At 42.4% G+C, this 15454-nt stretch overlaps 1 protein-coding gene across 1 annotated transcript in view; it reads left to right on the forward strand.

The window, feature by feature from the left end:
* Window positions 1–15454, forward strand: part of C8H10orf67 (chromosome 8 C10orf67 homolog) — a 158705-nt gene that overhangs the window by 43355 nt on the left and 99896 nt on the right. The window contains exon 5 of the mRNA XM_047743397.1: window positions 12736–12888. Coding sequence (XP_047599353.1) covers window positions 12736–12888 — 153 coding nt within the window. The remainder of the gene's footprint in view (window positions 1–12735; window positions 12889–15454) is intronic.

Genomic DNA, 15454 nt, shown 5'->3' on the forward strand with positions numbered 1-15454 from the left:
GAGGATTAATGATGTTTCATGCACCTGTTGGCCATTTGTATGTTTTCTTTAGAAAAATTTCTATTGACATCCTCTGTCCATTTTTATTTTTTTATTTTTTATTTTTTTTTTTAAAGATTTTATTTATTTATTTGAGAGAGAGACAGTGAGAGAGAGCATGAGCGAGGAGAAGGTCAGAGAGAGAAGCGGACTCCCCGCGGAGCCGGGAGCCCGATGCGGGACTCGATCCCGGGACTCCAGGATCATGACCTGAGCCGAAGGCAGTCGTCCAACCAACTGAGCCACCCAGGCGTCCCTCCTCTGTCCATTTTTAATAGGATTTTTTTGTTATTGAGTTATATGAGTTATATATATATGTATATATATATATATATAGTATCAATCTCTTATTAGATATATGATTTGCGAATATTTTCTCCCATTCAGTATGTTGTCTTTTCATTTCATTTGATGGTTTTCTTTGCTATTCAAAAGCTTTTTAGTTTGTTGTACTCTCATTTGTTTAATTTTGCCTTTGCTTTCGTTGTTAATCCAAAACATCATCACCAGGACCAATGTCAGGGAACTTACTGCCTATATTTTCTTCTAACAGTTTTATGATTTCAAGTCTTAAGTTCAACTTTGATCAGACATTTTAATAGTTCTTAGTTGATTCATTTGTATCCTCTAAGCACAAATATCTACTCACGGAAAATGACAATATTCATGTCTTAATTTCTCAGTGGTGTCTCTCTCTGTCTTTTACACTAGACAGACATTGCAGAATGATATTAAGTGATAAGGTAGTGATCATTCTTTTGTCATTGCTGAATTTGATAGAAATCCATCAGTAACTCATAATTGAGTATAATAATGGCTTTTTGTTTGGAATAATTTGGAGCAGATGGATGGAAGGAGAATAAGACTAATTAGTCTTTTGAGATGGGCTGTTGGTAGAAATGTAATTGCCTACAGTCTTAGTGTATAGGGTGAGCAAATAAATATAGAATATATGCTTGTGGGGAAGGCTAAAAGTATATCAGAAAAGTAGGTCAGTAAAGGGTTAATAAAGCCAGAGGGACTAGATGTTGGATGTTAGGTGTACACAAGACAAATGGGGATCAGGGCTCCAGAGATTAACATAAGAAAAATCAGGCTAGATTGAATGAAACAGGTGAACTAAGTCCTAAGGCTGGGTTCCTCTCCGACCCTAGCACAGTGTTGCCTGAGTTAATCAGGTCCCCTCACAGAGGCCTGCATGGGATAGAGCCTGTTCCTCTTCCCTGAGTAGGGAAGGGCTAGTTGTTTCTTTGCCTCATCAAGTGGAAGAATTAGTGCAAACTGTAAGAAGAGAAATGGGTTGGGGACAGAGTCTTTTGGCACGAATGCGTCAAGGAAGCCAATAACCAGCTTCATACTCCATGTGATGGACATAGCTCCTGGCAAAGAGGAGAGTCCTGTGACCTTTCTGAAGCTAAAGAATCTGACTCAGACTAAAAAAGGCTTCTTTGCAAAAAAGCATCAAGGTGAAGTTCAAATGAAGACTGAGAGCCCGGTGGAGGCGACTCTCAGTTCAGACTCTTTGGCATGGAAGATCGTTTAATTTTGCTTTCCCGTTTGGGATGTCTCACTTCCTGGGCCTCACTGCATGAACTCAGATGCCTTTTCAGATGATGGTCCCCCAGGTCTTTTAAAGAGAATTTTAAAGACTATGAAGCTCTATTCTTCTCCATCTCCATGAGACGTTGAGGATTTTCTTACACATGAGGAAATTTGTGAAGCCCAGAACTGTGCCCAGCAGGCCCTGTAAGTATGTACAGAATCAATGCTGGTGTGTTCTCGCAGGGTTCTTCAAGCAGAAGATGCTCTGTGGGTGACACAGTAGGGGAAGAGAACACTTCCCGTCGTTCAAAAGCATTGAGCACATTCACACCTTCAGAGTGCTGGGAATATAATAATTGGAATTTCATTTCCTCAAATCAATGCACCACTGTTTCCTTTACCAGCAGAGGGCTACGGAATGAAGTCATTACCTTCTTAATGAGTGTTGTTTTCTGTGATGGGATGCGGTTTCTGTTTTCTGGGATGGGTTGGAGGAGAGGGGGAGGTACGGAGAGATGTTTATGTTGAGAAAAGGACCCAGGGCTGTAGAGAGAGCCACGTTCTGTATAGATGGGCTCTGCTGGAACCTAACATAGCCTGGGCCATGGTTATTCTTTTGTCTTAGGTGGTGATGGGCATTAGTTACAGAAACATACGTGAAGATGCTTGGGGAAAGTCCCCATTTTCTCTAGGCTGATAATTAATGATAATGAAAGCCGTTATCACGTACTGAGTGATCTGCTATGGGCTGGGCACTGGGCAGAGTGCTCCCTGTGCTGCGTCATGATTTATTTGATTTCTCTGGAAAGACAAAAAAGACAAGTTTAATTCTGTTAGATTACAGAAAAATGCAAACTTTTATATCTAAGCTTTTATTTCAGTGACTTCCTTCTCGGTTCAGCTATCATTGGCATTCTGAAGGAAAGGTGAATGCAGTGAACGCTCCTCTTCCACGTGTTCTCACATGGTTGGAGAAAACACTGACATTCATGCCTTCTCCACTCGGGCTAAGCCCCTAACTCCTTAATGGGTCCTCACAGGAAGAAAGTTCCAGACTCCTCAGCGTCCTGCTCGCTGCCTTAAAATGTTCTGTAGTTTCCTAGCCCCCTCATGACAGGCAGGATAAACACGTAATGAGAACCACCAGGAGTGTTTCCCTGGTGACTGTGAGAAAAGTCAAACCCCTTGGAACACAAAAGGAAGTTAGTTCCCCTCAGTCTCGTGCCCGGCCACGGTGGCCTGAAGCAGACCTCAGGTTCCTCATTTTTTTACATATATTTTTCATAAAATACAAAGGATGCCATTTTACTTAATTAACTTATTTATTTTAGTATTTATTTTAAGGTATTTTAGAAGTCACAGGTCTTCTAATTCTACAGAGATGTAATTGACCTGCAGCTCTCCAAGAGTTTAAGGTGTGACCTGTGAATATTTCAAATCAATTACCACGATAAGTTTCATTAACATACATCTCCTCATGTAGTTATAAACTTTTTTCTCCCTTGTGATGAAACTTTTAGGATCTATTAGCAACATCCGCATATACCGTATGGTGGTGTTAACTACAGTCCTCACGTTGTACATTACATCCTCAGTGCTTATTTATCCTACAGCTGGAAGTTTCTGCCCTTTAACCATCTTCCTCGACTCCCCCCCCACCGCCACTCATAGACATTTCTTAAGTAGTGAGCCAAATATATGCTACATTTCAGATACACATGTAATGAACCTGAAGAAAAACAACAAAAACAAAAATGCATAAAATGTCAACATTAAAAACATAGTTCTAACATAGGGGCACCTGGGTGGCTCAGTCAGTTGAGTGTCTGCTTTCAGCTCAGGTCATGATCTCAGGGTCCTGAGGTCAAGCCCCATTTCTGTCTCCTTGCTCAGCGGGGAGTCTGCTTCTCCCTCTCCTTCTGCCTCTCCCCCTGCTCCTATTCTCTCTCTCTCTTTCTCTCTCTCTCATGCTCACTCTCTCTTTCTCAAATAAATAAATAAAACCTTTAAAATAAACTATTAGCAGATAGAATATGTGTAGCTCAAAATATAAGCTATACTACAAAAGATAGAAGAATATGTAATCAGTCTTTAAAAACAAAACAAAACATGATGTTTAAAAAAAAAAAAAAGCGTCAATTGTTTCATCATTTAAGCCAGAGACAATTTCTGCACCAAGTTTTCTACCTTCCCAGGTAAATTGTCTGATTGTCTTTAACTGGGTGAATGGAAAACTGTTGTAAGTTAACTTCCCCATCACATAATCACATCTCTTCTTTGCTGACTGTGAAGAGATCATTGCAAACAGTGCATTGTCTGTTTTGCAGGACTGCAAGCTTTTTATGGATAGCAAGTGTTTGTTCCAAGAAAAGCATCTCCGGTTTGTCCTCTTCTTTACTTAGTCAAATATAGATGAAGATTTGATGCAGAATTACCCAAACCCATTTCAAGGCTGTTAAATATGCATTTGTTAAAATGATAAAATGTTAACATTGTTTTTAAAAGTCTTTGAACTGGGAAAGCATTTATTCTCGCAATAGAAGCCTTGCTTTGTCAACTGGCGTGTTCTTAACGGCTCTTGAAGGTGGGAGACGTGTCGAAGAACCATTATCTAATGAGGGCACTAAATTTAGGTCCCAAATTTTAACGCAGCAAATACTGTCTGGTGGTTAAGTGATTTTCATTTCAGATTTTTTTTTAAAGATTTTATTTATTTATTTGACAGAGATCACAAGTAGGCAGAGAGGCAGGCAGAGAGAGAGGGGGAAGCAGGCTCTCCCCTGAGCAGAGAGCCCAACATGGGGCTCAATCCCAGGACCCCGAGATCATGACCTGAGCCGAAGGCAGAGGCTTAACCCACTGAGCCACCCAGGTGCCCCTCATTTCAGATTTTTTAAAAGTCCTACTAACAGCATTGTGCAATGAAATACCAACATTTTAGTATTTGGAGGGGATTAAATTCTCTGGACTCTGACTTAGGAAACGAAGATGGGCCTCTGCCCAGGGCAGGGTGCATCTCCTCAGACAGGGAGGAACGTCTTCTCTGGAGGACGGTCAATGGCCTGAAGGAGGCTTTATGCTGAGGAGAGGGTGGGAGAGAAAACTGTCTGGTGAAATGGGAAAAAAACTGACATGGAGAGTTACAAAATAAGTTTATGAGTTACATGAGTTACAAAATAAGTCTCCGCAGACTCAACCACGACACAAAGCTTACAACGTATCTTCCCCCTCACTCCCGCACCGCACCCCGAGTCTCCTGGTCTCAGGTGTCGGTGGCACAGTCCAGCTGGTCTGGTAAGCTAGCGGTCACTCCTTGTGCTGGACGCCACAGTCTGGCCTCCGGGGTTCACACCTGTGTCATCACCCTCCTCACCTCCTTGAGAGTGGGTGGGATGTGGGCCTTGCCTCTAACCACAGCTTACAGCCAAGGTGCCAGATGATTCTATCTCCTAAGAGCGTAGCTCCCGTCTTGCTGAGTCTCTCTCTCTTTCTCCTTTGCTGGCTTGGAGAAGCAAGAGGTCATGTTGGGGAGCCCCAACATTTGGAGGTAAAGAATGGCAGGCAGCCTCCAACGAGGGCAGCCTCTGGCTGACAGTGGGAAACTAAAGCCCTTGGTCCTCCAGGCGCAGGGACATGAATCCTGAGTGAACCACCTGAGTGAACGTGAAAGCAAAATCCTTTCCCAGTTAAGCCTCCACCAAGACCCAAAGGACACTTGGATGGCAGCAGGGGAACCCACCCAAGCCGTTCCTGGATTCCTGCCCCACAAAAACTAAGAGAATGCATGTGCATTTTAAGCCAGTACGTTTGTGGTAAAGCTGTGTGTTTGTGACAAGGCATAGATACAAAATACACCCTAGTTTTCAGTGAGTCATGAAATTCTGCCACTTTTTTACTTCCTAAGTCCATCTTTTTTTATGTTCTTCCACAGAAAGAACTAGGTCAGGCAGTCAGCTTGCTTCCCATCTGGTCTCTGTACTTCTGTGTCTCCCCGGTCAAGTGACTGGTTCTTCAAAAACATAAATCCCTTCATATCCTGCCCCCTTTTGAAACCTTTCAGCACCTTCTCCAGAACTGTAGGATGATGTCTAAGCCTTTAGCAGGGCCCAGAAAGACCCTTGCATTTCTCCACTCTTATCTCCTTCCACTTCTTGGTGAAAAATTTACCCTCCAGCAATCCTGAAATACTTGCTATCACCTGCCTCCCTCTGCATGCCTCAAGTTACTAGTCACCTCCCTGGAATTTTCCCAGAAGGTTCCTTCTTGCTGGAATGCTCTTTCTTTCCCAGAGAATCAACATGCTGAATTATATCACAATTACCCACTTGTGGAATGGTCTGTGCTCTAGAATCTTTGTTCCCATGGACCAGGGACTAAGCTGTATTCATCTTCGTACTCTGGTCCTAGCAGAGAGCCTGATGCGTCATGGATAGTCAATGAACGTTCTCTGAATAGAGGGCCTGAACATAACCAAGAAAGATGCTGAAGAACTTGATTTATGCCATCGTATTCGAGACAGATCATGGTTCCCAGTGGAAAGGTCCTCGAACATGGCAGTGCATGATGTCATGGACTTGAACTGTTGTTGTACTCAGTTGCTGAGTCATCTATGCATTGTCTGATTTTGTAGCAGAGACAAAAGCAGTCCTGGCACTCAAGTTGTTCATAATCTAGTGGCCACAAAAGGTTAGAAAGAAAGAAAAAGGGCGCTAGGGTGGCTCAGTCACTTAAACGTCTGCCTTCTAAGCACCTGAGTTTAACTCAGGTCTGGATCCCAGCGTCCTGGGATTGAGTCCAGCTTTAGGCTCTCTGCTCATCGGGGAGTCCACTTCTCCTCTCTCCCGTCCCCCTGCTTGTGTTCTCTCTATCCCTAGCTATTTCTCCCACTGAAATAAACAAATATAGTCTTTGGAAGGAGGGGGAGAGAGAGAGAAAGAGAAACAGAGAGGGAGAAAGGAAGGAGAAAAGGGAAGGTGAAGGGGAGGGAAGGGAGGGAGGAAGGAAGGAAGAAAAAGAAAGGGAAGGAGGGAGGGAGAGAGAGAAAAAGAAAGGAAAGGGAAGGAAGGAAGGAAAAGAAAAGAAAAGGGAAAAAAGAAAAAAAAAGAAAAAGAAGAAAGAGGAAAGAAAACTCAGCAATTATGATCCATAATTGAGGTTTGCCCTGATGGGTGCCCAAGTCTTCTGGGGGAGTTCAGGGAGTAGTTAAGAGAGCTTTTCGGGATGAGGTAATTCCTGAGCTAAGCCTTGAAGGATCGTGACTATTTGGCAAGTTTGATGGGAAGGATGAGAGGAACCAGGGACGGGCCCATTTCACAGAACAGAGGCATTCAGGGGTAAGGCAGTGGGGGAGCTGCAGGTAGTGTGGTGAGGCCGGAGGACCGGGGACTGGAGAGGGTGGTGAGAGGTGATACAGCAAGTGAGCCCAAGGAATCAGTACTTTATGTTGAAGACATCCAAGAATCATTGTAGAATTCTCAGCAGTTTTCGTGACATGCATGGATTTGCCACCTTGAAAGATAAATATTATTGCAGTGTTTATGATGCGTGATAAATAATACCGCTCTTCCCCACCCAGGTTGTGGACAAGTTGAAAAAGAAAGTCAGGGCGCCGGCAGATGGAGATCATCTGCTTTCCTGAGAAAGCTGCCTGCCTAGCGCTAAGTCTCAGGGCTTGGCAGACTTGACTCCGTCAGAGGCCAGCACTGGGCTGGGCGGGTCTCTTCCTGCCAGGACAGAGCACGCATCCCTGCAGTGTTGGCCCCAAAGAGAAAGGGGGGAGTATGGGGATGCCCCAAATGTGACCAAGTTTCCTCTTCCAGGGTCAGAACTCAGTGGAGGGTGTCACTTCACATGGAAGGAAACAAGATTTCCCGGATTTTTCTTTCCTGCTTTTTTTTTTTTTAATACATTGAACTTCATCATTTAGCCCATGATCAGTTAGCTGTGTATCTGAGCCCTGGGGAGAAGAAAACTCTGCTCCCACCTTTATGATGCATTCCCCCAATACCCAGCCCTTCTCTGGGGATCCTGATGCTGGTGCCTTGGGAGAATTGGCATCCGGTTAGAGGAGTGCATGATTTACCTTGAACAGCAAGGTCACTCTGTATCTAATACTAAGAACTCACTTTCTGGTCTGTCTCTCACCCCAGATTCTATCCAGCTGTGTTGTTCAATATTATTGATCAAGAGGTTTTGCCTGCGAGACCAAATGGCATCATAAAATTATTCTAATAATACAAAGCCAATGGTTATGCCAAAAGTTTGAATACCAACTCTTCCTGACTTTCAAATACTGAGGGAAAAATTAAAATACAAATATTAATTCTTTTTACGGGACCAAAGGAATTGAAATCCAAAATACAGTTTTCTTGCCATTGTGAATGAAGAGACCAGAGACGTGCTTCTGCCTTTCCTCTCCCATTGCCTGCATCAGAGGCAGCTCTTGGTGGCACACCGTGGTCAGGAAATGGGTTCCATGATGGGAGAACCGAGGAAACACATCAGCGTGTCAAGCCTTGTGGGAGCCAGCTTCCCTGCTGCCAGGGGGATGATGCTATGGAGAGATGAGAGGCTGTAATGAATGTCATGGTGTTGGGTTGGAACTCGAGGTGTCAGTATGAGTTTATGGTATTTAGATGTAGATATTATATTAGTCAGGATTCTCCAGAGAAACAGAACTAGTGTGTACAGAGAGCAGGAGAGAGGAAAAGACAGACACTGATTTCAAGGCATTGGCTCACACCATGATGGAGGCCTGGCAAGCTTGAAATCTGCAAGGTAGACCAGCAGACCAGAGATCCCGGGAAGCGTTGACGTTGCAGCTCAAATCCGAACCAGTCTGCTGACAAAATTCCCCCTCACTCCCGGACCTCAGTCTCTCTCCAAAGACCTTCAAGTGATGGGATGAGACCCATCGATGTAATGGAGGGTGATCTGCTTTACTCGGTCTATCGATTTTAATAATCTCACCAAAGGGGGAAAAAAAAAATACTTCCACAGCAACATCTGGACTGGTGTTTGGTCAAATTTCTGGGTACCTGGAAAGAAAGCCAGTTTCAGCTCCTCTCCTCCATCACAGGATGCCATGTCCAAGGGAGGCCACAGCTGGGGAGGACAGGAATCTTGATGGGTAAGAGGAGGCTGGACTGAGATATGAGGCATTTTATTCATTCATTTATTCAATCTTTCATTTATGGCTTTTGCTTTCTTCCTATCTTTCTTTCCTTTATCCAGTTTTGTTGTTGTTATTTAAGAGTTTAAAAAAAGGGCTCCTGGGTGGCTCAGTGGGTTAAGCCACTGCCTTCGGCTCAGGTCATGATCTCAGGGTCCTGGGATCGAGTCCCGCATCGGGCTCTCTGCTCAGCAGGGAGCCTGCTTCCCTCTCTCTCTCTGCCTGCCTCTCTGTCTATTTGTGATCTCTGTCTGTCAAATAAATAAAATCTTAAAAAAAAAAAAAAAGAAAAAAGAAAAACCATAGGGCCTTCCGCTTCATCCCCTCGTGAGTCCAGCTCGTTCAATAAACATTGGTCGAACATCAGAAACATTCCTGGAGGTGAAGAGACATGAATCCAATGTGTTTGGGCCTTACAGTTATTTTATGAAATGTCAGAAGTAAAACTTCTTGTTCTTCCAAGGAACGGCATGACCCTCCCTGCCCTGAAGTCTGGAGGGACCGAGCCCTCCCTAAAGGCAGGCTCGCTCACGTTACAGTGGGGAGGACTTGGCCAGCTTGTTGGAAGCATCTTTATTTTGGTGACTCTTAAAAGTAAAATAGGGGCGCCTGGGTGGCTCAGTTGGTTAAGCCTCTGACTCTTGGTTTCGGCTCAGGTCATGATCTCAGGGTCTGAGACTGAATCCCGTGTGAGGCTCTGCCCAGCGAGGAACCTGCTTGAGATTCTCTCCCTCTCTCTCTGCCCCTCCCCCTCCCACTCTCTCTCTTTAAAAATAAGTGAATAAATAAGTCTTTAAAAGTAAAATCTGGAGCGCTTGGGTGGCTCAGTGGGTTAAGCCTCTGCCTTCTTCGGCTCAGGTCATGATCCCAGAGTCCTGGGATCGAGCCCCGCATGGGGCTCTCTGCTCAGCAGGGAGCCTGCTTCCTGCTCTCTCTCTGCCTGTCTCTCTGCCTACTTGTGAGCTCTCTCTCTCTCTCTCTGTCAAATAAATAAATAAAATCTTAAAAAAAAAAAGGTAAAATCCATCATTTTCAGAACATAAAAAATTAGTGAACAAATAAGCAAATAATAGATGAAGTGACCCATGAGGGATGTTGACAAGATACAGAAAGAACACAGCAGTGGAGGGCAGGTGGGCAGATGGGGTGCCAAGGCTTCCCAGGGCTAGTGGCATCTGGGTTTGAACGACAAGACAGAACAGAAGTCAAATGCTAGAGGCTAACACGGAACCGGTTGTGTTGTAGACACAAAATGGTTTAGGTGAATTGTCTTACTTAATTCTCAGAGCACTTTAGGTACTGCTATTAATCCCATTTTACAGATAGTAAGACTGAGGCCCAGGGCACTAAGTGAGAGCTGGTTTGCCGACGCAAGCGATCCTGCTCTACACGGTCAACCCTGTTCTTTGACGTCACTCCATTTAAAAAGCTGGAACTGGGGGCGCCTGGGTGGCTCAGTGGGTTAAGCCGCTGCCTTCGGCTCAGGTCATGATCTCGGAGTCCTGGGATCGAGCCCCGCATCGGGCTCTCTGCTCAGCAGGGAGCCTGCTTCCTCCTCTCTCTCTGCCTGCCTCTCTGCCTGCTTGTGATCTCTCTGTCAAATAAATAAATAAAATCTTTAAAAAAAAAAAAAAGCTGGAACTGTCATGTGGATTGTTTTGCTTTCACTCTTTCCCACTGTACTGAAGAATCATATGCTGATTTTTACAGTACTGCAACATAGCCCATCAGTGTTCTGCTCCTAGCTTGACTCTCAGTTCTCCTTTGGTCTCGTACTCTCCTCAGCTGACCAGTGTTCATCATATATTAGGGAACAATTTTAGTTTGTAACTCTAACTTTGAAATAGAATATTAGGTGTATTAGCAGATGTGATTAGGTTTTACTACGTTCCTTGTATGTGCATGTGCTCAAATACATTAGCAGTGAACACATAAAACCAGAATCATGCTGTAATTCTCAAAAGAGTTCGAAATGGACAATATGATTTTACACATTAGGGTTGAAAACGAGTTTTATATGCCAGAAGTAAGTGAGTAACAGCATTCATTTTGGAAGCGTTTCTTCCCTGTCCGGTGTCGTGACCCGGTTCTGCAGAGCACTGAGTGCAAATGGGGAAGCACTTCTACACTAGCAAATGGGAATAGGAAAGCTAATCTGTAAAACTACTAAAGAGATCAATGGAAGTTCTAAAACTATTTTGAGTTCTCAGTAAAAGGGCATATAATTAGAATTAAGTATTTTCAAAACATATAGCATAAATAATATCATATGAAAAAACATCACTTTGATTGGTGATCAAAACATGCTGATTCAGGGGTGCCTGGCTGGGTACATTGGTTAAGCATCTGTCTTCAGCTCAGGTCATGATCCCAGGGTCCCAGGATGGAGCCCCTCTTCTGACTCCCTGGTTTAGCAGGGAGAGTGCTTCTCCCTCTCCCTCTGCACCGCAACCCCCCCCCCCCCCCGCTCATGCTCTGTCTCTTGCTTTCTCTGTCTCAAGTAAGTAAACAAAATTTTTTTAAAATAAAAAATAAATTTAAAAAGGCTGTGAACATGCTGATTAAAACAAAAAGAAAATACTGTGTTCATATATTGTCATAGTAAGACACAGGAAATATACAGTGATTCAGGGAATGTAGTAAAACAAACATCCTCATCCTCAAGGTAGAATATAAACCACACAATCTTTTCGAAAATAAATTCGTAAAGTGAATCAAGACCATTAAAACATTTGCATGCTCCGGCCAGGAATTCTACTTCTAAGGATCTATGCCAAGAAAAAAGATCAGAAATGTGGACAGAGGTGTAGGTATAAAGACACGGTATGGTGAAGAACTTTAAAAAAAAAGTATATATATATATATATAAAATGGCATTTCTATAGAGCAGAATGTGGTATAAGCATCAGTAATTACACTTATATAAAATGTTAATGACATGGGGGATGCTAATGGTATAAGGTCAAATGAATTAAATCTTTTTTTAAGAGAGAGAGAGGGTGAGTAGGGGAGGGGCAGAGGAAGAGGGAGAAGGAATGCCAGGCAGGCTCTGTGCCCTGTACAGAGCCTGATGTGGGACTCGATCTCACCACCCTGAGATTATGACTCAGTAGAAATCAAGAGAGTCATAGCTTAATGGACAGAGCCAAATGAATTAAATGTGAAATGAATTAAAATAGAGGCAATACCCTATGTGATATACAGTATCAACTAATATGCAAATTCATTTAAAACCAATTTGAGAGTGTATTTTTTTCATTTAATTTCTATTTGATCAGTGTTATCAAAAAACAGCTTATTTGATTTCTTTTAAGAAAAAAAATGACCATTTTTTTTCATGTGGAGAGAACTGAATGATATGTTAGAATTACATTATTTTAGAATGGTTATGCATATAGACCCTGAAGATTACTTTCTTATACCTAGTGGTTCATTATCCAAAACTTTGCATGGAAAAAAAAAATTCTATTTTAATGCATCTTCCTCTGCTTTGGTCTCAGTTTCCTAAGTTCAAATGAAGCCTAGTCCGTCTAGATTAATGGTCTGCAAAGCTTTTCTGTGGAAAAAAGGAAAGATACTTATCTCCACATCTCCATACCAAACTACTGGGGGAATTAGTTGCACCATTGAAACTTACTTCTGTTTTTACATACTCAAATTTTTGTTATCTTCCTTTCTAGGGCGAGATCCAAGTAGGACATTCACAACCATGCTGTGAATTTACAATTAAGGTTTACTGTGATTACTTGCGTGGCCCATGCAGTTAGAGTACCCCATTGTGCTTTGTGTTTTATAGGAGCATAATGTGCTATATTCTGTGTCACTTTAGCATATCATTCAATATAAATATAGTTATTTCCTGAAAATTGTGTGCAAGTTACAAAAATCAAATAACTTACAAGACTGTTGCTTAAATAAAACATGAACTAGTTTCTGATGGTGCTTGCTTAGTGTCTGATTTTTAATCCTGCTTTCCCCCCTAGCAATTCTTCGAGGTGGAAGAAGAGGCTTTTGTGCATGAATCAACTAGCATCAAAATGAGTGTTTTGTTAAAAAAACTGAAGGACAGAGAGGAAGTTATTAAGGAATTAAGAGAAGAACTAGATCAATACGAAGAGTCTAGACTTCAAAAATTTGTAAGTTTCAAAGCAATGAATAATTTACTTTAATATATATACATAAAGTTATAACTTTCCAAAAGTTTGGGTCAAGAGTAAAGGAAATACAAGTGGTATATCTTGGGTATCTACACAACATCAGCCAGTCCAACCCTTTTCTCCTCAAGACATAGTCCAGAAAACCCATCATCATTAATAGGAGCCATACGATTGTTCCCAATTTTTATTTATAATAGAAATAAAATAACCTATTTCCCACTGCAGAAATTGTCCTACTCTAGAAGAGCATGTAGACTTTTGTTTTAATTTTGAAGACTCCAGCCCCGTTTTGCTGTTTAGCGATCTCTCCATGTCAGAGGCTTCCAGGAAACGCCATAGAACAGGAGGACCTTTAAGGAACATTCTTGAAGGGTTTTCCCCTAGTTTGCCTGCTTCAGAGGAAGCCAGAAGGTGGTTTACTACTTGGACAAAAGGACGGGTGGGAACAGAAATGGAAGGAGAGAGCGAGGAGAGGCTTAACTCCCGACAAGGAGGAGAATTTTAAGGGCTCTAGAAAGTGTGGACGCTGAAAGTGAATTCGTTTTCATCTCAAGTCAGCTTTGAGCCACTGACTGTGGCCTAGCCACAGTTCAGAGCCACAGAAGACTCTTTATTATTAGATTCTAAGAGCAAGAAGCTGATTGAGTCGGAGAGGCTAGAAGAGAGGCCAGAGGAATAACAGTCTTTTGAATGCCAACTGGCAGGCACCACATACCTCATCAGTGGTACCTCTTCTCATCTCCTGGCTCAGTTTACGGAGGAGGAAGCAGAGACAGGGTGATTAAGCTACTCTTCCCAGGCACACAACTAGTACATGGTGAAGATCGCATGGGAACCAGTTCCCGGCTGAAACCTGAAGCCCACAAAAGGATGTGGAGCTCTATACTCTACAATAAGATGTCAAGGTCGTGATTTTCCAAATTAACTAGTTGGTAGGTATATATAAAATAGACTCTAATATTATACTATTATAATGTATGCTTATATTATTATAGGTATATACATATCCATGTAAATATTGACACATGCATAGATATGCACAGAAAAGGTCTGAAGAATTATACATCCAAATGTCAACACTAGGAGGAAACACTTACACGTTTCCAGTCCCTTTAAGAACAATCGACAGTTTACCTAAATCTCACGCTAGTAATCTTATTTACAACTCCAAGTTTAGAAGAGATAAGGAATTCACTTGTCTCATCCTGAAGGATTTTGTTTACTAATTGGTGAAGAAGTGTTTACTTTGTATAATCTATTAGAATTATTTATGTTCTTAAAAAAACCTGTGTATCTCCTAAGTAATATAATATTAAGTGTTGGTAGCATAGATCTAATAAAATTAAATATCCTTTTTACATGTTCTGATTGCTATGGAAGAGGCATTTCCAGTTTTCACGCTTACTTTAACCTTTTCCTGGGTGTAAATCCAGCCTTATGTTTTGGAGATAATAATTTAATAGAAAGGACTAAAACAACTATAATAGTTTTTGGCTTTTAATCCTGTCTTGATCAAAGATATCCAACCCAGAAGGGCAGGGTGATGTTGGTCCATTTATTTCCCATTTGTGACGTGCGCAGGTACCCACCTAGCTAAAAGAAATAGTTGTGAGAAGGATACCTGTTGTATTGAACATGAATTGCTTTGAGTTCTTTGAGGAAAGCTGAGTATGTAAATCTTAGTTATCATTACGAGGAAATAACACAAGTCCTTGTGACTGTCTAGTTTACATTCTGTGAAATGCTCTGAACAGACCTCAGACCTCAGGACCTGTTCAGACCAACCCCGATTCGGTAACTGAGCTCCGGACACTAATCCATGAGCTCCGTTGTAATGCTTATATCTCTAAGTATCCTCAACCTGGCCATTGTTCCCTCTGACATCCTCTCTCTGAGGATGAAGATGGGTAGTGGCTTCGTGAGGACAAGGGAAGTGGGGGGCTCCACGCTGCTCTTGTATCAGTAGGGTGTTCCCTGGCTCAGGAGGGCGTCCTGAACACCCTGGTCATTCCACTATAATTTGTCCCCAGGGAGACCACATCACAATTTCTGTAAACACCCTAAGATCTGAGGGAGTTGAGATACTCCTGATTAAATAGGAGTATACATTTCTCCCAGCTCCCGGGGACCCCAATAAAATGTATGGTGCCAGTCTCCCACCTTGATTAAGGGCAAGGTAGAGCCGTCTGGGACTGGTGTGCATTTCAGGAACATGGAATGGACATGAAGGCCGCAAAACAGATCATGAGTTATACAAAGTAAACTTATGGAGGATACTTTTTTTTTTTTAATCATCTAAGATTCCCTAAAACTCCACGCCATGGAGGTTCTGGAAGAGATCTTTTTTAATTTGAATTTTCATCTTATACAACTGCTCCCTCTGGTGGTTAAAAAAAAAACAACCTTGAGCCACCAAGCATCTGTTAGATTTGGAAATCCCAATTCGGAGAACGAATTGGAGAACTTCAAAGTTGCGGTGGAGAGAACTTGAAACCACTCGAAATCAGCAAGCTGAATAAGCAGTAGGGAAACATTCTAGTTCATT

Source organism: Lutra lutra, chromosome 8 (assembly GCF_902655055.1).
Source record: "Lutra lutra chromosome 8, mLutLut1.2, whole genome shotgun sequence".
Taxonomy (NCBI): domain Eukaryota; kingdom Metazoa; phylum Chordata; class Mammalia; order Carnivora; family Mustelidae; genus Lutra; species Lutra lutra.